The sequence below is a fragment of the Saccopteryx bilineata genome, chromosome 7 (genome assembly GCF_036850765.1).
Source record: "Saccopteryx bilineata isolate mSacBil1 chromosome 7, mSacBil1_pri_phased_curated, whole genome shotgun sequence".
Lineage (NCBI taxonomy): Eukaryota > Metazoa > Chordata > Mammalia > Chiroptera > Emballonuridae > Saccopteryx > Saccopteryx bilineata.
Window position 1 is genome coordinate 90019380 of NC_089496.1, and position 24327 is coordinate 90043706.

At 51.5% G+C, this 24327-nt stretch overlaps 1 protein-coding gene across 1 annotated transcript; it reads left to right on the forward strand.

The window, feature by feature from the left end:
- Positions 1–17330: 17330 nt before the first annotated feature.
- MFSD13A (major facilitator superfamily domain containing 13A) lies at positions 17331–24218 on the forward strand. Its single transcript, XM_066239903.1, has 8 exons — positions 17331–17498; positions 17916–17998; positions 18560–19012; positions 19141–19264; positions 21581–21677; positions 22217–22388; positions 22463–22656; positions 23385–24218. Exons 1-8 carry the CDS (start codon positions 17331–17333, stop codon positions 23645–23647), a joined length of 1554 nt encoding a protein of 517 aa, XP_066096000.1. The 3' UTR covers positions 23648–24218.
- The last annotated feature ends 109 nt before the right edge of the window (positions 24219–24327 follow it).

Sequence of the window (24327 nt, forward strand, 5' to 3'; positions counted from 1 at the left end):
GACATTCGGGGAGTTGTCAAGCAGGCAAATTAAAACAATTTTTTATTTATTGATTTTTGGAATGAGAGGACAGGAGAGGGAAATATCTATTTGCTTTTCCACTTATTTTTTTAAATTTTTTTTATTTATTCATTTTAGAGAGGAGGGAGGGAGAGACAGAGAGTGAGAGAGAGAGAGAGAGAGAGAGAGAGAGAAGGGGGAGGAGCAGGAAGCATCAACTCCCATATGTGCCTTGACCAGGCAAGCCCAGGGTTTTGAACCGGCAACCTCAGTGTTTCCAGGTTGACACTTTATCCACTGCGCCACCATAGGTCAGGCTCCACTTATTTTTATTTTATTTTATTTATTTATTTAGTCATAGTGACAGAGAGAGTTAGAGAGGGACAGACAGGAAAGGAGAAAGATGAGAAGCATCAATTCTTTGTTGCGGCACCTTAATTGTTCATTGATTGCTTTCTCATATGTGCCTTGACCAGGGGTGGGGGGTGGGATGGCTACAGCAGACTGAGTGACCCCTTGCTCGAGCCAGCGACCTTGGGCTCAAGCTGGTGAGCTTTTGCTCAAAACAGATGAGCCCACACTCAAGCTGGCGACCTTGGGGTCTTGAACCTGGGTCTTTCGCATCCCAGTCCGCCGCTCTGTCCACTGCACCACCGCCTGGTCAGGCAACTTTTCCACTTATTTATGGACTCATCGGTTGATTCTTATATGTGCCCTGACCAGGGATTGAACCTGCAACCTTGACATAACGGGACGATGCTCTAACCAGCGGAGTCACCTGGCCAGGGCTCCTCAGGCAGTTTTATATTTGGGCTAGATGTCGGAGGTGGGATGGTCATGAAGGGAAAAGGAGTAGGTGAAGTTACCAGATCAGCTGCTACTCTGGCCTGCATCACATGGTGTCATCACAGCTGCCGATTTATTGGATTGCCCTTTTGCCTTTTCAGGGCAGCAATCTTGTTTCTGAAGTCCATTTTACCCCATATAACCAATGGCCTCACAAAGTGGAAGTGAACAAATGAAAAGAGTATTGAAAATGGAAACTGGAGGACCCTCCCTCTGCCTTTAGAAAGCCCTGGGAAAAAGTGAAGGGGCCTAAGAGAAGTGGTTAGGTAGGAGAACATGTTGGAATCTAGATCAGACAGGTCGGAAGCCAGGAAGAAGAGAATTTCAAGGAGAGTGAGAGTGCTTGTGTATCTATCTGTCCCAGGATCCAGGGACTCTGATACCACTCAAGAAGTCAGGCAGGCGATATGACCTTCAGTCACACCCATGTCCTCTCCCAGTTAGCTCTGCGCTTGGCAACCAGGAAGGGAAATCAGAGAAAATCACAAGGTCCAGCCCTGGTGACAACACAGAAGGATAACTGGTTACATTGCCTGTAAAACCAGAGGGCTGAGGAGCCTCAGAGTGTGACCACGGGGCATTAAATGTAACATAGGGACCAAAGTCTTTCCTATTGTTTCACATTTAGTTCTGGCCCTTTGGCAGTCCTCTCCATTCCTGTTCCCCAACTGGACACCCAGGGAAGGCTAAGTCAAGACTCAGGGTTTGCTTTGAAATAAAAGCACATGCTGGCCAAAGATAGAAAGGCAGGGGCACTCCTTTAGTCAATTTGCAGGGGCCGTACTGTGCCAGGCTCTGGGCTGAATGTTGGGATTATACTCTCTATTCTCATAGTGAGGAATGCATAGATGAGGGTAAGGGTAGGGCTGGGGAGAAATGGTCACTTTCCTTCTAGTCATAAGGGCTTTCTAGAGCAGGAGGCGTTGCTACGATTGCTTGAAGTCTAGGAAAGAGACGTGTGTGTGTGTGTGTGTGTGTGTGGCTTAGGAGAAACAGGAAGTAAAATGAGGGACTAAAAGGGCAAATTGGGGAGGAGGGAAATGAGACAGACTGGTGGGAGATGAATGTTGAGGGCAAGGTTCCTGGGACCCCTGGGGTCTCCCCAAGAACTGGCTGAACATACTCTATCCCCTGGACACCAGGGCTCTTGTGTTGGACCATGTTTTGTTGATAGACCCTTTACCAGGTTGTCAGTAAGGAGAAAGAAATGATATTTCTGTTGACAACAATCAACAAAGGCATAAAGGACCAAAAGTTTACAAGACTCTTATGTCCCTGTTTCTAATTTAATGCCCACAAAATCCTCATAAAGCATAATATATAGGCTCAGAAAAGGAGGGTCCCATAACAGAGAAGTGGTGGAGCTAGAGGACTAAGTCCCAAGTCTCCTAGAACAGCGGTTCTCAACCTGTGGGTCGTGACCCCGGCGGGGGTCAAACGACCAAAACACAGCGGCGGCCTAAAGCCATCGGAAAATCCGATGTCACGACCCACAGGTTGAGAACCACTGCCCTAGAAGATAAAGGTCATACTCATTGCCCTATCTCCCAGGGTAGAGAAACAGCAGGTTGTGAGTGTGTTGTTTGATTGCCTGAAAACCTAACCAGGCTTACAGGACTGTTGGGAGAAGACATGGGACATCCTCACCAGACTAGACTAAGCAAAACAAAACTTTGAGGGCCTGCAGGAGTAAGAATAGGAAAGACTCCTATTATGGGATCAGGAGAGCTTGTCTGGACCTCTTGCTTGTTGTGTGAATATAATTGAATCTCCTTGAACCTCTGTTTCTTCATCTGTATAATGGGAATAATAGCACCTATCCCCAAAGAATGATGTGAGGACTTAACAAGAGAATGCACATAGAGTTCTTGACAGTACAGGGCACAGAGTGAGAGCTAATTATTCCTTATATTGTTTTTTAAATTATTTGTTTATTTATTTATTTATTTTACAGGGACAGAGAGAGAGAGTCAGAGAGAGGGATAGATAGGGACAGACAGTCAGGAATGGAGAGAGATGAGAAGCATCAATCATCAGTTTTTCGTAGTGACACCTTAGTTGTTCTGATTGCTTTCTCATATGTGCCTTGACGGCGGGCCTTCAGCAGACCGAGTAACCCCTTGTTTGAGCCAGCGATCTTGGGGTCCAAGCTGGTGAGCTTTTTTTTTTTTTTTTTTTTTCATTTTTCTGAAGCTGGAAACAGGGAGAGACAGTCAGACAGACTCCCGCATGCGCCCGACCAGGATCCACCCGGCACGCCCACCATGGGGCGAGGCTCTGCCCACCAGGGGGCGATGCTCTGCCCATCCTGGGCGTCGCCATGTTGCGACTAGAGCCACTCTAGCGCCTGAGGCAGAGGCCACAGAGCCATCCCCAGCGCCCGGGCCATCTTTGCTCCAATGGAGCCTTGGCTGCGGGAGGGGAAGAGAGAGACAGAGAGGAAAGTGCGGCGGAGGGGTGGAGAAGCAAATGGGCGCTTCTCCTGTGTGCCCTGGCCGGGAATCGAACCCGGGTCCTCCGCACGCTAGGCCGACGCTCTACCGCTGAGCCAACCGGCCAGGGCGCTGGTGAGCTTTTTGCTCAAGCCAGATGAGCCTGCACTCAAGCTGGTGACCTCAGGATCTCCAACCTGGGTCTTCCGCATCCCAGTCCGATGCTCTATCCACTGCGCCACTGCCTGGTCAGGCAATTACTCCTTATATTTTATTATTACTATTATTAATAGGAGGTTGGGCTGCATGGTAACTTTTTTTTTTTTGATAGAGACAGAGAGAATCAGAGAGAGGGACAGATAAGGACAGATAGACAGGAAGGGAGAGAGATGAGAAGCATCAGTTCTTTATTGTGGCACCCTAGATATTCACTGATTGCTTTCTCATATGTGTCTTGACATGGGGGGCTACAGCAGAGTGACCCTTTGCTCAAGCCAGTGACTTTGGGCTCAAGCCAGCAACCTTGGGCTTCAAGCCAGTGACCTTCAGGCTCAAGCTAGCAACCATGGGGTCACATCTACAATCCCACGCTCAAGCCGGCGACCTCCGGGTTTCAAACCTGGGATCTCTGCGTTCCAGTCTGATGCTCTATCCACTGCACCACTGCCTGGTCAGGTTATAGTAACTCTCATAAGGCCTGGCACTTGTGCCCACAGCTCAAGCTGGGTCTGTCTGCCCTTGAGGGGCTCCCAGTCCAGCATCAGGGAGTCCTAGGTCACGCCACTGCTATCTCCTTATCTGTCTCAGCTGTGAATCCAGTCAGACAAGACTTGAAGGAAGGTCCTGAGTTCTCTTCATTCTCTGACTTAATACTAATGAAGGACAGGGGAGAGGAGAGTAGGTATCCGAAAAAGCTTGTTTTAAACTTGTCAGCTGAGTGCAAATGAATCAGGAGGCTTTGGCTGGAAATAAATTATAAACATTTATTTGAGGGTCTTTGGATTTGCAAATGGAACTACAACTAGGCAATACGCAGAGTGTCCTGAAGAAGAATAGAAAAGCTGAGAGTGCCTGACCTGTGGTGGTGCAGTGGGATAAAGCATCGACCTGGAACACTGAGGTTGCCGGTTCGAAACCTTGGGCTTGCCTGGTCAAGACACATATGGGAGTTGATACTTCCTGCTCCTCCCCCTTCTCTTTCTCTTTCTCTCTAAAAAATCAATAAATAAAATATTAAAATAATAATAATAAAATTACCAAAGAAGTACTCTGTATAATATTCACTCTCTATATAAATATGTTCCATAAATGATCTGGGTTTAAAAAAAAACAACGCTGAGAGTTCTTAGTGAAAAGTAAATTTTTGAGAAGAATCAGTCCTGCATTCAGTCTCTGGATTGGTCCAAGATGGTATTCTTCTAGATGTCAAGTGATCTGAACACTGAACATTCTTTCCTAAAATCTTCAGGGGATTATCTACAGATTTACACATATATGTCCAGTCATTGAGGCACAGCTGAAAAGTTCAAAAGTTTAAGTTTCCAGGCTAGTTAAAGCAAGAAGAATCATTTATTTCCTCATGCCTCAGCTTACACTGATTTCAGTAATTTAGCAGTTTGACTACAGTGTGACTCTATTTTATTTCTTCACTCTTTCCTCAAACTGAAATGACATTAAGTTTTGAGGAGGGGACGAGCAGGTCAGGAATCCAGGCAACCTGCCCCCTTCTTGCTAGTACACCCCACACCTTTTCTCTTTTGGCCCTTAAGGGCAAGCGCCCACGACAAATATGGCTGCGGCAGCCTCGGGCGCGGGAATCTACCTGCCAGGCGGCGATCCTGGAGCTGCGCAGAACCAATCGCTGGGCGGGGGCGGAGACAGAGGCTGAAGCAGCTCTGGGCGCGCAGGAACACTGGCTCGCACCTGGTTCCGGGCAGCCGGGATTAGGCTTTGGCTGCCACCATTGCGGTGAGGGGTTAACCACGGCGGGGCTCAGGGGCAGGAACTGGGACCGATCAAACACAAAGGAGAGACTGAGAGGGACTGGAATGAGGTTCACTCTGGGAGTCCCAGGGGCTGTCTGCGGGGGTCCCCGAGGTGATCGGGTTGTGGATTGGGAAAGCCATTGGGTCAGCGTGGGAAAAACTTGGGCTCAGCCGTGAGGGTGGAATCCTTATACTAGGGCTCCCTGGGGCTGGCGTCGCCGCATGCTTCGGGTTCGGATCCATTTCGTTAACACAAAGGCTCTTAACCCAGGTGAAGTAGAACCACTTGGGGAGCTCTAAAAGAAAACCATGCTGGACCCCATACCTAGAGATTCCGAGTTAATTGGTCAGAGATGAGGCCTGGGCCTGGGTGTTATCCAGCAGGTGATTTTAACTTGCAGACAAGCAGGAGAACCACCACGTGTTCAGCGCCACCTCTGAGCAGAGTTCCTGGGTTGATACCAGACCCCTCAGTGGCTTGGGTAGCCCTAGCGTGAAGTTGCTGACCTTCCAGTGCTGCTGTAGTAACCTGCGGGGGAAGGGGAGGGTGAAGGTCACTGCCCCAATAAGGTGAGATTTCATTTCCAGCCTGAGGAGGACAGCAGGCCCATCCGTGTGGGTTCCTCCAACAGCTCTGACCTGATGGATCTTGCTGTGGGGAGACTGGACAGGAAGACAAGCCTCTGGGCTGTGAAACAGGAAACACAGCAGTCAATTCCGAGTCAGCTGCTTGTTGAGAAAAGGACACACCTAATATTTGCATAGGGCGTTATATCTTTCAGTTTCATTTGATAGGGCTGAGGCAAGGCTGGAAAAGGATTTGTTTCTCCTGCTTCATAGATGTAGGAACAAAATCAGGTAGCTACATAATCATAACATTCAGAACTGATCTAGGGCTCCCAACTTCAAATTTTGCTTATTACTAGCTTTCCCCTCTGCACTAACTGCTTCTCATACAGTCTAATTCTGAAGGGTATCAGAAACACCTTCCTTCTGGTACCTCTTACTCCAGGGGCCCAGGCCGGCATCCTTGGTTTCCTCCATCAAATCCGTCAGCTCCAGTACTCACCCAACCAAGGAGATGTTACTGTTTTCATCCTTTTCTAGTTCTTTATCTCCCAGAAGCCTGATACAGTGAAGAGGGGAGAGTTTTACATTTGGCATTCCAGGGAGGAGGGTCTTTTCAAACAGATCTGATTCTGTCACTATCCCCCCCTCCTCAGTGCCCCCAGTCCCACTGTCCTCAAGATTACAATCTTGTGTGTGGTTTACTACACCCTGATCTAGTGACTTTCTGCCTCCCTGCTCTGAGCTCTCTTCACATATTATAAATATTTTTGTTTTTCTTAGCACAGTGCTGGGCACATGATAAAAGCTAATTAATACTACTTTATTATCACTAGTCCTTTGTGCACATGTTGCCTTGCTATACCTGTTTTACTCAGCAGGATACATCATAACCTTGATGGATTCCCAAGGTTGTCAATTTCTGACTCCCTACAGCCAAGCAGAAGGCAGAGCGGAGGGGCACATTGGGATCTGGGGTGACACTCCCCCTATGGGTGCTGCTTTTCCCTAGGGCTGGGGAGTGTGCATATTGGCCTTTTCAAGACAAACTGACCCAGCATGTATTAGTTGAGCACTTACTGTGTGTGGTAAAGGAGGCTGGTAGAGACAGGGAGCAAAAATCAGAGGTGAGTCTGACCTGACCCTGCCCTTAAAGAGCTTGGAGGCTGGAGGAGGATAAGGGAGGCATTTGGATCCTGATACAGGAGCTGAGGGATTTGAAAAGGGGAGAGAATCTGACTAGGTGTCCTTGGGAATGCTGGGCACTGACCTAGGCACCGTATCAGGCTTTGATAAGATGGTGTGGGAAGTGGGCGTTGTTACCCAAGTGATGCTGAGATGTGGCCCTGGCTGGGTAGCTCAGTTGATTAGAACATAGCCCTGATATGCCAAGGTTGTGGGTCCGATCCCTGGTCAGGGCACGTACAATAATCAACCAATGAGCCTGACTGGTGGTGGCGCAGTGGGCAGAGCATTAACCCGGGATGCAGAGGTCCCAGGTTCAAAATCCTGAGATCTCAGGCTTGAGTGTGGGCTCATCCAGCTTGAGTGTGGGATCATCAGCATGGTCCCACGGTTGCTGGCTTGGCTGGAGCCCCCCAGTCAAGGCATGTATGAGAGGCAATCAACAAACAACTAAAGTTGTACAAATACGAGTTGATACTTCTCATCTCTTTTCCTTCCTGTCTGTCTCTCTCTTGCAAAAAAATACAAATAAAAATATTATTTTTAAAAAGTCAATCAGCCTGACCAGGCGGTGGCACAGTGGATAGAGTGTCAGACTGGGATGTGGAGGACCCAGGTTTGAGACCCCGAGGTCACCAGCTTGAGCGCTGACTCATCTGGTATGAGCAAAGCTCACCAGCTTGGACCCAAGGTCGCTGGCTCGAGCAAGGGGTTACTCGGTCTGCTGTAGCCCCAAGGTCAAGGCACATATGAGAAAACAATCAATGAACAACTAAGGCAGGGGTCGGGAACCTTTTTGGCTGAGAAAGCCATGAATGCCACATATTTTAAAACTAGAAAGCCCAGTGGTCATACAAAATGACCGCTGTTCTAGATATTATAAATTGTAATTAAAATGATTTCTGCAAAGGGGTCTGCTAATTCAAACTGAATTACCCAGGGCAGGCAGCAAGGACGCCCCTTTGCTTACTGCCCCACGGGGTTTCCCCCTTCTATTTGCTTAATTGCTTAAAGTAGAGTGCAATGAAGGAAACCACTGGCGGTACATTTCTTGAGAGCCACCGCTAGCTCAATAAATAAAGGTGATTTAAATAATAAAATGTTAATTTACATGTCAAAGACCTCTTTGTACACAACATTTCTTGTGTAGATCTTTCCATCATTTTTAAGCTCGCCTTGCAGAGGACCATCAATTATTTTTAATTTTACGTCCGTTCTTTCACGAACTCTTGAACAGGCAACATAAAGTTGACCGTGTCCAAATGCAGGCGCAGGTAAAAAAAATGCCAACATGTGGATGCTGATTAGTCAATAATTTATTTAAGAGTGGTGGATAATTCTCAATTAGTGGAACTACAATGTTTCCGTACTTGCAACATTGAGAAAATCCTTTCTTGCCAAGGTCAAATTGATTAGTTTCTAACTTGAAGTTTAAGGACTGACAGTGTTCACATTTAATATTCATGTCACCAGAGGAATGCTCAAAAATTAAAGTTTCTCCATTTGAAACTGTTTTAATCCTTTTTGCGTTTCAGCCAGCATTACTCTGTCATTTTTTTGCATTTCTCTCCTGCCTTTGTTCAAGGGACTCATTTTGTCGAGACAGGCTTTTTTGTCTTGCATCTGAGGCAAGCCTTGTTTCTCTATGCTCATCAGTCTCATTTTGCCGAGAAAGACGCATTTGCTCTGCGACTGAAGCAAGCCTTGTCTTTCTCTGTTCAGTGGTTTCTTTTTGTCGAGAAAGCCGTTTTTGTGCAGTTTTAGCTCCCTTTCTCTCCTCTTCAGTGCTGTATTTTCTAGGAGACATTCTTAAAAGAAATTACGTTAAGACGTAGTTTTTATGTAAAACAGATGATTGCCAATGCAAACAAATGTTCACCTTCCCCCCCCTGACATGCTCAATTTGCATTCAGCCTTAAATTGTTTCAAAAGCAGATGATTGCCAATGCAAACAAATGTTCACCTTCCCCCTGACCCGCTCAATTTGCGTTCAGCCGTGGCAACTTCACCCCATTGGCTAGTACAGTTACGCAAGCAACCAATAAGCTATCGGCGACAAACAGACACTTAAGCCGTATATAATAAAGATGATGTAATTCCGTGAGAGCCATACAATGACCAATGAATGTTAGGCATTATCCAATAAAAATTTGGTGTTGTCCCGGAGGACAGCTGTGATTGGCTCCAGCCACCTGCAACCATGAACATGAGCGAGAGGAAATGAATGGATTGTAATACATGAGAATGTTTTATATATATATATTTTTAGAATGTTTTATATTTTTAACATTTTTTTTAACATTTTTTTTATTAAAGATTTGTCTAGGCCCTGGCCGGTTGGCTCAGCGGTAGAGCGTTGGCCTGGCGTGTGGGGGACCCGGGTTCGATTCCCGGCCAGGGCACATAGGAGAAGCGCCCATTTGCTTCTCCACCCCCACCCCCTCCTTCCTCTCTGTCTCTCTCTTCCCCTCCCGCAGCCAAGGCTCCATTGGAGCAAAGATGGCCCGAGCGCTGGGGATGGCTCCTTGGCCTCTGCCCCAGGCGCTGGAGTGGCTCTGGTCGTGGCAGAGCGATGCCCCGGAAGGGCAGAGCGTCGCCCCTGGTGGGTGTGCCGGGTGAATCCCGGTCGGGTGCATGCGGGAGTCTGTCTGACTGTCTCTCCCCGGTTCCAGCTTCAGAAAAGTACAAAAAAAAAAAAAAAAAAGATTTGTCTATGAGCCAGATGCAGCCATCAAAAGAGCCACATCTGGCTTGTGAACCATAGGTTCCTGATCCCCTGAACTAAGGTGTCGCAATGAAAAAGTAATGATTGATGTTTCTCATCTCTCTCCATTCTTGTCTGTGTGTCCCTATCTATCCTTCTCTCTGACTTTCTCTGTCTCTGTAGTAAAAAAAAAAAAAGTCAACCAGTGAATGCATAAATAGGTGGACACAAATTGATGTCTCTCTCTCTCTCTCGTTCTCTCTCTCTGTCTCCCTCTCCCCCCCCTTCCTCTCTAAAATCAATAAAATAAATGCTGAGATATTTTAGTAAAAAAAACCAAAACACCTGTTTTGCCCTGGCTGGAGAGTTCAGTTGGTAGAGCATCGTCCTGAAGCACAGGTGGCTAGTTCGATCCCATGTGAGGGCACATTCAGGAACAGATTGATGTTCCTGTCTCTCTCCCTTCTCTCTCTAAAATCAATAAAAGAAACGTTAAAAAATTTAAACAAACAAAAAAACTCCACCTGTTTTGAATCTTGGCTCCAGCACTCAATACCTTTGTGATTTTTGACATTTAACCTTCTGAGCCTTGATTTCTTCATCGGTAAAATAAGGATGGAGATAGTAACCAGAGTTGTAAGGATTCATGTTAATAGATACAAAAGCCAGGCAAATTCTATACACCTGAGAAATGGTATAAAGCTACAGCTCAGCCTGACCAGGCAGTGGCGCAGTGGATAGAGTGTCGGACTGGGATGCGGAAGGACCCAGGTTCAAGACCCCGGGATTGCCAGCTTGAGCGCGGGCTCATCTGGCTTGAGCAAAAAGCTCACTAGCATGGACCCAAGGTCGCTGGCTCAAGTGGGGGGTTACTCAGTCTGCTGAAGGCCCGAGGTCATGGCACATATGAGGAAGCAATCAATGAACAACTACGGTGTCGCAACAAAAAATGATGATTGATGCTTCTCATCTCTCTCCATTCCTGTCTGTCTGTCCCTATCTATCCCTCTATCTGACTCTCTCTGTGTCCCTGTAAAAAAAAAAGAATTAAAAAAAAAAGCTACAGCTCAGGTGGGGAGGTGGAAGAAACAGCATGACAAAGGGTGTCAAAGTGGCATTTAAAAAACTTTGAGGGATGGCAGTATAAACCAGGCAACAAGAAGCATCACAGTTGGGTGCTGGAAAGACAACTTCCATCATGAGTTTGGCAGAAGGGACTCTGACAAAATCATTAAAGATCAGGAAACCAAACTTAAGAAACATGAAAAAAGTAATAATAGCTACTGTTTATTGAAGGTCTTTTATGTGCCAGACACTTCTTGGTATACCTTTTGCATTTCAGCCCGTAGCTATTTAAGAGGTTGGCTTTATCATTCTCACTTTATAGATGAGTCTGAGGCCCAGTGAGAGGGAGTGTCTGGCTGAAGACCACACAAGTAGGACCAAACCAGCAAGGGATAGGGTTGGGCGAGGGGGGCTGTTAGTATTCAGGGTCTCATGAAGAGGAGCCGCAGAGGATTGAGGCAGCAACAACACTGCAAGTGGAGGACCCCAATCTCTCCGGGACTGAGGTGCCTTGGAGAGATCAGCTCTCCAATTTATTAAGCAGAAACATGATATCACGCATGAGAAACTAACAAGCAGAAAACTGTACAATTTTATTATTTAGTTTTGCAAAACTGATTAGATTGCTCTTGCCCTTTTTGAGACATAACACCACACCATCTGTTGTCTGATTCCTGACCCGCAGAAAGCTCCAACAGGGCCAAGCACTGTGTCCTTGAGCCTTCTCTGGACGCGACTGCCTTCAGTTGTGTATGCTTGGTGTCAATCTTCACTTCCTCAGGATGGGAACAAAATCATTAGGTGCTTGGGCTTTCTTCCAACAGAGGGCCTCCGGCCAGCTCTACCACAGTGTGCCAAGCGGGGGTGGGGGGGTGGAGTTGGTTGCAGGATATTTCACCCAGGTTATGCTATAGGCTGGTGTGGACTCCTGCTGTTCCTCCTGAGGGGGGGGGTGCTGTTCTCTGCTGGGGTGGACTAGGGCTAGTAGGGGAAGATATTTCCTGATGGGGAGCAGAATCTGGAAGAGAAACGCCTTTAGTCACCCTGCATACTCCCCTCTCAACTTCTGCTACTGGGTATGGGCCTACCTGGACAGGCTGCCTTTTTTTTTTTTTTTTTTTTTTTTACAGAGACTGAGAGAGTCAGAGAGAGGGATAGATAGGGACAGACAGGAACGGAGAGAGATGAGAAGCATCAATCATCAGTTTTTCGTTGGGACCTCTTAGTTGTTCATTGATTGCTTTCTCATATGTGCCTTGACCGCGGGCCTTCAGCAGACTAGGTAACCCCTTCCTCCAGCCAGTAACCTTGGGTCCAAGCTGGTGAGCTTTGCTCGAACTAGATGAGCCCGCGCTCGAGCTGGTGACCTCGGGGTCTCGAACCTGGGTCCTCCGCATCCCAGTCCGACGCTCTATCCACTGCGCCACTGTCTGGTCAGGCCTGGACAGGCTGCTTTGCCTTCAGCTCTGCCCTGTGGTGCGGGTTTGTCTCTGACATTCCCCAATATTGTATGTGTTCCTTCTCATTGCAGGCCCTCCTCTTCTGACTGTTTTAGATCTCTCCAACTCTTACCACCATTGGAAGAGGATGGATTACCAGGCTAATCCCCTGCTGCTACTGTGATCTGTTATAAGTGAGCCCAAGAGAAAGCCAGTTTCTGAGCATCTTTCATGTCACTAGGGTGGTGCTTGAAGCTTCCTGGGCATTAATTTTTTTTAATTGGTTTTAGAGAGGAAAGGAGGAAGAGAGAGGCGGGCAGGCAGGCAGGAACATCAATTTGCTCCTGTATGTGCCCAGACCAGGGATTGAACTGGCAACCCCTGTGCTTCAGGATGGAGCTCTAGCCAACCAAGCTATCTGGCCAGGGCTTCCTGGGCATTAATTTAACCTTTCCTGCATTCCTATAAAGATAGGCATTATTAACCCATTTTACAGGTGAGAAAACCAAGACTCAGACACTGGCTATGTTACTGGCCTGAGGTTATACTCTCAGTAGGAAGTGCAGTGGCCATTAAAGCCAGGCCTTTCTGATGGCACAGTCATACCCTTTCCATCTCACTCTCTTAGAGGTTTTCTTCTACTGTTACCCCAGTATGGGAGCCTAGCACTTGGGACCTTGCCTTCAAGGTTCACCTCCTTTAGCAACTGGGGCAGGTCACTGGATATTTGGGTGGAAAAGCAGAGCTTCCTTCCATTCCTTTGGAAGAAGGCTTTGGGGTCAGGTAGGGGGAGTTCCAGTTTCCATGGGAATCAGAGAAAGTGACTCGGGTTAAGGTTAGGAACAGGTGTACATTGTGCTTTATAGCCCAAAGCACCTTTAAATTAATCCCCGCCCCATCCTTGTGTGGTGGGGAGGGAAGGCTTGAGAGGTTCAATAGTAATAATCTCTCAAGTGCTCAGCACACCAAGTTAAGTGCTGTGTAGAGTCTTAGACCACTAACAATAGCCTTAGGAAGGTTGGCCCCATGTTGTGGGTCAAGAAACTGGCAAAGAGAGGTTAAGTAAATTGCTCCAGGGCACACAGGTACCAAATAGTAGAGTCAGGACTTCAGAGACCTCCAGTGTGTCTTCTTTTAGCTGTGTTACCTCAAAAGCCCTGAGGTAACTTGTAGGATGACAAATATGTCATGATCTCAGTTGTGATGGTTGCATAAGTGCATACATGTTAACACTGATCAGACTGTACACTTTGAGTATGTGTAGATTATTGTATGTCAATGATATCTCAATAAAGCTGTGGAAAAGAAAAAAGTGTTTCCCACCAACCGTTCCTTCAGGGGCTCAAGGTTCCAGGGAGAGGCCTCTGGCTGTTCTGCTCTGGAGCAAGGTAGGACAGCTGTGGCCTGGGAGAGATTCTCGGGCTTAGTGGCTGGTTTCAGGTAGTTTTGGCTGCTGCTCTCCACACTCCTCCACCACTAGGCATAGACTGGCACCAGGTTGGCACGGGGTTGGGGGTGCATACGGGTCTCTTGAGCGATTGCCACTCGGCTTCCAATGAGTGTGAGAGTGACTCCAGTGAGATTTCCTCCTGTTCTCCCATCAGAGTCTCTAACAGTCAGTCCCAGATCCAGAGTGGTGAGCCTAGCCCATTCTCCCTGAGAGGGAGATAGAGGGAGAAGACAGGCCTTGTCTTTGAAACCCCCCAGTCGGGCTGCAGTGGGGGCAGTCCTCAGTGAGGGCCTGAGGACTTGGAGAAGGTCTCCTGGACATGGTGCTGGCTCCTGAAGGATGGGGGAAGGGCAGATGGGGAGGGTGCTTCTGGTAGGAGGCTCCAGCGAGAACAAAGGCCTGGCCAGAGGAGAGGTGGTTTAAAGATTCAAGAGAGACCAAGGTGGAGAGGCTAGGAGAGGCTAGCCAGCAGAGGCCCTTGAAGGCTGGGCAGGGAGAGGGAACCATGGTAGGTAATGGCGGAAGGATAGGTCTTATGGGGTTGTTACTGTTGGACTGGGGCTGAAGTCGGCTTTCCGGGACCTGACCCTGCTGGGAAATGAGTTTTAGCTCTGTATGGGTGAGTGTGTGCGCGTCTGTGTGTGTGTGTGTGTGCATGCGCACATGTGCAAGGATATACAGACGAGGCGCATGGGTAGGCTCGGGTCATAAGGACTCACAGAGGATCAGCCCCTGAAGGGGGGGTGGAAGTCTTCTAGGGCTGCTGTAACAAGTTGCCCCAAACTGTGGCTAAAACAACCAAAACTTTTTTCTTGGTTCTGAAGGGTAGAAATTCACAATCAAGGTATCAGCAGGACCCTGTGCCTTCTGGAAGGAGGATCGGCAGTGTTTTCTAACCATCAGTCCAAGGACCAGTCTGCTAGAGATCTTGTGCTAGTCAGCAGAAGAGTTAGCCACCCTGATGTATGAAGATTATAGACTCAGTGTTCTTAGTTGAAGTTGCTTATGCTCAGAGTGCTTTCTGCTTTAGTGGTTCCTGAACTCTTCTGTTTTCACTGGTCCCCAAGTGTAAAAAGGTTGAAAGCCACTGATCTCGAGGAATCGTTTCTTGCCTCTTTCAGCTTCTGGCAGTTGCCCACAATCCTTGGCATTCCTTGACTTGTAGTTGCCGTGACTCTGTTTCTGCCTTCGTCTTCACCAAGCATCTCTCCTCTGTGTGTCCGTCTCTGTAGCCAAAGTCCCATCTCCTTTTATGGATACTGATCATGAGTGGGATTAGGGCCCACTCTAATTAAGTATGACCTCATTTTAACTTGATTACATCTGCAAAGACCCTATTTCCAAATACGGTCACACAGGTACTGGAGGTTACTCAAGTCACATAACCATATCTTTTTTGGGATGCAATTTAATGTACAACAGGGGGTTTGAGAGAAGGAAACCCCCAGAGCTTCCTGCTGGGGTCAGGCAAGCACATTGGGGATTCTTTTTCTGAAAAGAGAACAGCTGCTTTGAGCCTTAAAAAACAGACTAATGTCTCACTGTTTTAAGTGTGGTCATGGACAGTCACCTGGAAGCCTGTTAAAATGCATTCTCAGGCTTCTCTCCAGACTTACTGAATCAAAATCTATATTTTCCCTAGCGTGCAGAGGACCCGGGTTTGATTCCCGGCCAGGGCACACAGGAGAAGCGCCCATTTGCTTCTCCACCCCTCCGCCGCTCCTTCCTCTCTGTCTCTCTCTTCCCCTCCCGCAGCCAAGGCTCCATTGGAGCAAAGATGGCCCGGGCGCTGGGGATGGCTCTGTGGCCTCTGCCTCAGGCGCTAGAGTGGCTCTGGTCGCAACATGGCGACGCCCCCTGGTGGGCAGAGCGTCGCCCCCTGGTGGGCATGCCCGGTGGATCCCGGTCGGGCGCATGCGGGAGTCTGTCTGACTGTCTCTCCCTGTTTCCAGCTTCAGAAAAATGCAAAAAAAAAAAAATCTATATTTTCACAAAGTCCTCAGGTGACCTGAAAGTGCACGCCAGTTTGAGAAGCAGTGCTCTGTTAAAAACCCGACTTACTAGGCCCTGGCCGGTTGGCTCAGCGGTAGAGCGTCGGCCTAGCGTGCGGAGGACCCGGGTTCGATTCCCGGCCAGGGCACACAGGAGAAGCGCCCATTTGCTTCTCCACCCCTCCGCCGCGCTTTCCTCTCTGTCTCTCTCGTCCCCTCCCGCAGCCAAGGCTCCATAGGAGCAAAGATGGCCCGGGCGCTGGGGATGGCTCTGTGGCCTCTGCCCCAGGCGCTAGAGTGGCTCTGGTCGCAACATGGCGACGCCCAGGATGGGCAGAGCATCGCCCCCTGGTGGGCAGAGCTTCGCCCCTGGTGGGCGTGCCGGGTGGATCCCGGTCGGGCGCATGCGGGAGTCTGTCTGACTGTCTCTTCCTATTTCCAGCTTCAGAAAAATGAAAAGAAAAAACAAACAAACAAACAAAAAAAACCCGACTTACTTGCTTTCCCACCCATCATGGCCAGTCCAGCCTGCCAGTCTCTGCACAAGCCGGCCTGCTTGGAAGCCAGGCACCCCCACTGTCCCTTGTTTTCTCTTTTCATGGACCCCGTTCTTGAGTTTCTTTCTGTGTCCAATTTGCCCGTGTGCTTCCACTTCCTGGAGAGCATTGGCTTGCTGAGTGGGTCCCTTTGTTGCTTTATTGGACTGTGGCTAACTTTTTGGCTTTTTATAAATATTGCTGCAATGAACATCTCTATACACATTCCTTTGGGGCTCGTTCCTTGAGGTGGAATTTCTGAAATCAAAGTGCATGGCAGTTGTAAGCTCATATCACTCTTCTATATCTATAGAACTTGACATCACAGCGGGGTTTCTCCATTCTGTGAACAGAGCATAGGAACCTGATTTGGGAGGTCAAGAGCAGATAAGGCTTTGGAACCAAACAGGTCAGGGTTCAAATATGCTACATTTTTGTTGTGTGACATTGGGCAAATTCCTTAATGTCTCCGAGCATGGCATTGTTCTATAACATTGTAATAGTGCTATACGCTGTGTAGGGATTTTATAAAGGTAGTAATGACATCACCGACATCCATTTATTGAGCACTTTCTCTGAGTTATGTCATTTAATCTTTAAGTTTCTCTGCAGAGTGGGCATGGTCATCTCCTTTTCTCTTTTACAGAAGAGGAAACTGAGACTTGGGTTAAGCAGCTTGCAGTTGCAGTGTAGGGACACTGTGTGCCCAAGCCCAAGGCGGTAAGGTCTACCATTAAGGTCAGGTAGCGCAGGTGAAAGAAGATACTGAGCACACAGCCCAAGCATGGCTGGACCTGGCCCAGCACTAGCTGGACGCCTGCCTTTGCTTCCCACACCTTTATCAGTTTCCTCGGGTTACTCCTAGGTATGGTAGCTAGCCCAGCATTGTTTCCGCTGTATGTCATTAACGATTCCCTAGCTTTATTTTACATGCAAACTTTCTCCCAGTTGGAAATAAGTTTTTTTTGGAAATGAGTTTTTAAATGACTCACAGGTCTGGGGTTTGGAGCAGAGCTGGCTCTGATTTTTGCAGCTAACTGGCTCCTTCTTCCCCAGGGACGAGGATGGCCAGACTGCCTGTGGCTACGAGCACGTCTGGGTGCTCCTAGGTTGAGGCTGGGCTGGCAGCCATGGGGCTGGGTGGGCCCCAGGCCTGGCTGTTGGGTTTGCCCACAGCCGTGGTCTATGGCTCCCTGGCCCTCTTCATCTCCGTTCTGCACAACGTGTTCCTGCTTTACTATGTGGACACCTTTGTCTCAGTGTACAAGATCAGCAAAGCTGCCTTCTGGGTCGGAGAGGTAGGCCAGTGCTGGGGTGGGAACGGGCCGATTGCAGCGCTGTGTCCCACCCAGCTGAGAGCGTGGGGCAGGCCCGCTTGCCCACTGAGACTCAGTGAGGTGAGCTGGAGGCCTTGATGACTTCTCCGTGGGGATTACAGCATCTCTGGCCACTGTCCAATGAGCCAGGGACTGTTCTATGTATTCTCATATATAATATATTCACACAGATTAACTTATCAGCAGGGCCCTGGAGAGGTGGGGGTTTGATGGAGGCAGTGGCCTGTGGAGGGGCTTTACCAGAGGGACTGACCTGAGCGCAGGTTTGCAGGCAGGAAGGCTGGGGTCGTCTCTGAGGGATGGCGAGCAGGCTGGGCAGGGAAAGCCTGGTGGGCAGCTGCCTGGAGCACTCCCGCCCCTTGTCCCCTCTGCCTGCAGACGGTGTTTCTTCTGTGGAACAGCCTCAACGACCCCCTCTTCGGCTGGCTGAGTGACCGGCAGTTCCTCGGCTCCCGGCCCCGGTTTGTGTCTTGGGGAAGGCTTGGAACGGCCCTCTTCTCCCCCTTTCCCCGAGGACTGGAGGGCCCCTGCCTGTTTGGGGTGGGGGAGGAAAAGAACCCATTTTCAGTTGTCCAGGCTTCCTCCCTTTTCCGGTGTGAGGGCAGACTCTGTCTGGGATGGAGAAGTGGCCCTGGCTAACTGTCGGCCTTGACCTGGGGGACAGATTGACCCTGGCCTAGCCATCCAGCCTCAGAACTGGGCCCTGCTCCCAAACACTGCTGCTCCTGGCAGATTCACCTGCCCTGTCCCTGCTTCAGCCCATCACTGCCCTCAATCCTGAAAAAGTGGGTATCACAGCCCTCTTTGGCCCTCAGCCCTGGCAGGCTGGCCGGGAGCAGAGGAGAGTGCACCCACTGGTAAGTTGTGCTTCTCAAAGCAGAAGCTGAGGACTCAGAGCTCAGTGGGACCACCTGGGGGTACGTCCCACATTTTGAGCCTGTCTCTCTTCTGGGGCCTGGGCAGGGGGAACTGGGGCCCAAGGCTGCAAGGGCATCTCCCAACAGCCCTCCTCTCCCTGGCAGGTCGGGCACTGGGCTCTCCTCAAGGACCGTGGTGCTTACACGGGTGCAGGCACTTGGCTGGCATGGGCCGCTGCTGGCGCTGTCGTTCCTGGCGTTCTGGGTGCCCTGGGCCCCGGCCGGCCTGCAGTTCTTGCTGTGCCTGTGCCTCTACGACGGCTTCCTGACACTGGTGGACCTGCACCATCATGCCTTGCTGGCTGACCTGGCCCTCTCAGCCCATGACCGTACCCACCTCAACTTCTACTGCTCCCTCTTCAGTGCAGCCGGCTCCCTCTCCGTCTTTGCCTCCTACGCCTTCTGGAACAAGGAGGACTTCTCTTCCTTCCGCGCCTTCTGCGTGGCACTGGCTGCTGGCTCTGGGCTCGGCTTTGTAGGGGCCACACGGCTGCTGAGGAGGCGGGTTGAGGCGGCTGGTAGGGAGCCAGGGTGTCCAGACCTGGCTATGGATAGCGGGTGAGTGGCCAGCACTGTTCTGAGTCTGATTTCAGGGCCAGATCCCCTGTCTGATGGGTGGCTGCCCTGAGGTGGGGTGTGGCTCTGGCCCAGCCCTAGGCTGTTCTTGATTGCCCTCTGCCCAATAGCCCGTGTGGAGAGGAGCTGCTTGTGGGCAGCCAGGAGGCAGGCAGCATCACCTTGGGCCAGTACCTCCAGCAGCTGGCACATCACCGAAACTTCCTGTGGTTCGTGGCCATGGACTTGGTGCAGGTATGGGAGTATTCCCCCCACCCAGGATGACTAGGGTATGTCTCATTCAAGGGAACAAGCTTCTCAAAAGCTGGGAAATCAGTTCTGGGCCTCATGTGATGACTACAGGGTAATTCGAAGGCAGGAGCAGGTTGGGTAGTTAGAAGATCTGGGTTCTAGCACTATCTGAGCTAACTCCTTGTGTGATCTTAGGTAAGTCTCAGCCTCTCGGGCAGCAGTGTCCTGCAAAGTGAGGATATGAAAAAGAGGCACCCCTTTGGGGATTCTTTATCTTAAACCACCAAGTACCATGCTTAAAACCCATATAGTATGTAAGCTAGCCAAATTTAGAAATATTTTTGCCTGACCAGGCGGTGGTACAGTGGATAGAGTGTCAGACAGGGATGCAGAGGACACAGGTTCAAATCCCCGAGGGCACCGGCTTGAGTGTGGGCTCACCAGCTGGAGTGTGGGCTCACCAGCTTGAGCGCCGGGTCATAGAGATGACACCATGGTCGCTGGCTTGAGCCCAAGGTTGCTGGCTTGAGCAAGGGGTTACTTGCTCTGCTGTAGCCCCCACCCCCCTCAAGGCACATATGAGAAAGCAATCATTGAACAACTAAGGTGCTGCAATAAAGAATTGATGCTTCTCATCTCTCTCCCTTCCTGTCTGTCCTCTCTGACTCTCTCTGTCTTTGAAAAAAAAAGGCTTTTATGTCATTGAGCTTGTTTTCCTAAGGTGATTTTAATTAAAAAGAACTTGTAATTGTTCTGATGACAATTTTATCATTCCTTCTACTTAGCAAAATTAGATAAGCAACAGGAATTGGTTTTAGGCTTTGTTCCACGTTGAGGGACATGGGCATAAAGGCTGCACTTGCTCTCACTGTTCCGCTCCCCCCTCTGCCCTCCCCCCACCCTGCCCCTGTCTGCGCCCCTCCCTCTCATCGCCCTGTCTGTCTGCTCCCCCTCTCCCCCCTGGCCACCCCCTCTCACTGCCCCGTCTGCCCCCCCACCCCCTCACTGCCTGTCTGCTCCCCCCTCGCCACCCCCTCTCACTGCCCCGTCTGTCCCCCCACCCCCTCACTGCCTGTCTGCTCCCCCCTCGCCACCCCCTCTCACTGCCCTGTCTGCCCCCCCACCCCCTCACTGCCTGTCTGCTCCCCCCTCGCCACCCCCTCTCACTGCCCCGTCTGCCCCCCACCCCCTCTCACTGCCCTGTCTGCTCCCCCCTCGCCACCCCCTCTCACTGCCTGTCTGCTCCCCCCTCGCCACCCCCTCTCACTGCCTGTCTGCTCCCCCCTTGCCACCCCCTCTCACTGCCCCGTCTGCCCCCCCACCCCCTCACTGCCCCGTCTGCTCCCCCCCACCCCCTCACTGCCTGTCTGCTCCCCCCTCCCCACCCCCTCTCACTGCCCCGTCTGTCCCCCCACCCCCTCACTGCCTGTCTGCTCCCCCCTCGCCACCCCCTCTCACTGCCCCGTCTGCCCCCCACCCCCTCACTGCCTGTCTGCTCCCCCCTCGCCACCCCCTCTCACTGCCCCGTCTGTCCCCCCACCCCCTCACTGCCTGTCTGCTCCCCCCTCGCCACCCCCTCTCACTGCCCCGTCTGTCCCCCCACCCCCTCACTGCCTGTCTGCTCCCCCCTCGCCACCCCCTCTCACTGCCCCGTCTGCCCCCCCACCCCCTCACTGCCTGTCTGCTCCCCCCTCGCCACCCCCTCTCACTGCCCCGTCTGTCCCCCCACCCCCTCACTGCCTGTCTGCTCCCCCCTCGCCACCCCCTCTCACTGCCCCGTCTGTTCCCCCACCCCCTCACTGCCTGTCTGCTCCCCCCTCGCCACCCCCTCTCACTGCCCCGTCTGTCCCCCCACCCCCTCACTGCCTGTCTGCTCCCCCCTCGCCACCCCCTCTCACTGCCCCGTCTGCCCCCCCACCCCCTCACTGCCTGTCTGCTCCCCCCTCGCCACCCCCTCTCACTGCCCCGTCTGCCCCCCCACCCCCTCACTGCCTGTCTGCTCCCCCCTCGCCACCCCCTCTCACTGCCCCGTCTGCCCCCCCACCCCCTCACTGCCTGTCTGCTCCCCCCCTCGCCACCCCCTCTCACTGCCCCGTCTGCCCCCCACCCCCTCACTGCCTGTCTGCTCCCCCCTCGCCACCCCCTCTCACTGCCCCGTCTGCCCCCCCACCCCCTCACTGCCTGTCTGCTCCCCCCCTCGCCACCCCCTCTCACTGCCCCGTCTGTCCCCCACCCCCTCACTGCCTGTCTGCTCCCCCCCCCTCACTGCCTGTCTGCTCCCCCCTCCCTGCCCCCTCTCATTGTCCCTGTCTGTTGCAGGTCTTTCACTGCCACTTCAACAGCAACTTCTTCCCCCTCTTCCTGGAGCACCTGTTGTCAGACCACATCTCCCTCTCCACGGGCTCCTTCCTGCTGGGTGAGTGGGTGTCTCAGGCAGGCTGTGAGGACTGAGGCTTGCCCCACCCCCCCTCGCCTGGCTGCAGGCACAGCCACCTCCCCAGTGGGGGCCTGGGGGGTGGAGGGCAGAACCTGTGGGGTTGCACCACAACAGCTGTTTTCTCAAGGAAGGGCGGAAGCCTGTGGTGGGTGAGGGGTAGGCTGCTCTCTTCGTGGTCCTCTTGGTAATGGCGCCACCCAGAGGCGACGTGGCACACAGGCCGGCTGGCAGCAAGGATTACGGTGTGCCTGGCCTGGCTGTGCATCTTGACCTGCTTATTTACTCTTCGGCCTTGGATCTGTTTTATTTACTCTCTTTGAGCCTCCATTTCTCATTTGCAAAGTAGGAATAATAACAGTACTTACTCTAAAAGGCTGTGAGGATTAAAAGGATGTAAATTAGCTCTCAGCACAGAGCCTGGCAATGGTTGTTATGCAAACCCTGATTCTAACTGTTAAAATGTGGAAAATTGTGGAAACTGCCACAGTGTCCCGACAAGGCTGCACCCTTCTCCTCAGGCATCTCCTATGTCGCTCCCCATCTCAACAACCTCTACTTCCTGCCCCTGTGCCGGCGCTGGGGCGTCTACACTGTGGTGCGGGGGCTCTTCCTGCTTAAGCTGGGCCTGAGCCTGCTCCTGCTTCTGGCTGGCCCCGACCGCCCAGGCCTGCTCTGCCTCTTCATTGCCAGGTATGCCTGCCCTCCCTCGGCCCACACCTCGGCCCACCCCTTCACGCTGGCCTGCTTTCTCTCTCTGCCGGCAGCAACCGTGTCTTCACTGAGGGCACCTGTAAACTGTTGACCTTGGTGGTCACTGACCTGGTGGATGAGGACCTGGTGCTGAATCACCGCAGGCAGGCGGCCTCTGCGCTCCTTTTTGGCATGGTGGCCCTGGTGACCAAGCCAGGCCAAACCTTCGCCCCACTGCTGGGCACCTGGCTGCTGTGCTTCTATACAGGTGAGGCCCCGGGGCTGGCGAGGGGCTCTCAAGGCTCCAGGTGGCACAGCTTACCTGGTGTACCAATGGACAAGCCTGGCTCTAGGTCCGTGAGGGAGAGAAGGCAACTGGCTGACACAGGCTGAGTCTGGGTCACCCTGGGCTGCTGATCTTCTCTGCCCTCTCCCCACAAAAACTGGATCTCTGATTCTTCCGTTCTTTCAATATTTCATTCATTGACTCAACAAATATGTATAGAATACCATCTTTGCCAGGTGCTACTCAGGATACTAGATCAGGATACTAGAGAGAGAACAATAAGACATACAAGCTCTTTGCCATCATGAAGCTTATATTCTAGTCTGGGAGGAGGGGGATGTGCCACTGAGCTAGCTGGCCAGGACTGGTTTATGTTTTTAAGAGCTGGCTCTGGCTACCATATGGAGAATGGATTGGAGGGAGGCTGTGGCAAAGGCGATAGAGGCTTGGACCAGGGTAGTGCTGGGGGGCTGGAAGATGTATTTGGGTTTGGGATGTGTTCTGGAGTTAGGTTGTGCTGTTGAGGACTGCTAAAGTTAAGAATCTAGTAAGACTACAGTTTTGGGCCCCATTCATCGACTGGATGGGGAAGTGAAGAACGGGAGAAGCAAGGTTGGGGGAGGAAGCAAGAGTTGTATATGTGTAACATTTGAGATGTGGCACTGTGGACTCTGGGCTGACCTCGTTCTTTCCACACACTCTTGTCCTAGGTCATGATCTCTTCCAGCAGCCCCCACTGACCCCTGTGGGGAGCGCCCAGCCCTGGCCAGAGCCCCCAGCCCCACCCCCGGCCCAGGCCCCGACGCTCCGCCAGGGCTGCTTCTACCTGCTGGTGCTGGTGCCCATCACCTGTGCTCTGCTGCAGCTGTTCACCTGGTCCAGGTTCACGCTACATGGGAGACGCCTGCACATGGTCAAAGCCCAGCGCCAGAATCTGTCACGAGCCCAAATGCTGGACATTAAGACAGTGTGAGAAGTGCATGCAGCAAGGCCACCCTGATGACACTTCCCACAGGTCTGGGCAGGAGCCACTTTTTCCAGTCTGGTGTCCGGCGCCTGTGCCTTCTTTGGGTGCAGCCTGGAGGACAGATGGCGGAATGGGAGCTCCTGGGACTGAGCCAGGAGTGTCACTGGGTCTAAAACCCTGCTTGGCTATCCAGTCCAGCTTGGGCAACAGCTGGGCCAAATTTGCTCAGGGACCTGCTTCCCTCCTGGGGCAGGAGTAATAAAAGGACCAAGAAGGGATGGGATGCCCTGTGGTCCATGGGGTTGTCACAGGGCACAGCCTGCCCCACTACCTGGCTGGGGCTGGCATTTCATATGGGCTCAGGGACCACTTTTGATACTGTAACTGCTCCCTTCCATCCAGTCAGGGGAAGCAGAGTGTAAGTCCCACTCGCCCTCCTCCACCCTTCCAGCGGTTTCCCTGGGTTCTGCGCTTCAGCTGTGCCTGAAGTAGCATGCCCTCGCTGCTGCAGGGCTTCCCACCTCCACCTGGCCTCTAAAGAGGGTTGGCTTGTCACAGATGAATTAAAGTCATTCTCTTCCCATTCCTGAGGTCTGTGCTGTGTTGTGGGGGTGGTGGGATGGTGGGGTTGGGGAATAAGATTCCTCATTTAATATGAAAAGCACTCAGAGCATTTTACCAAAGGT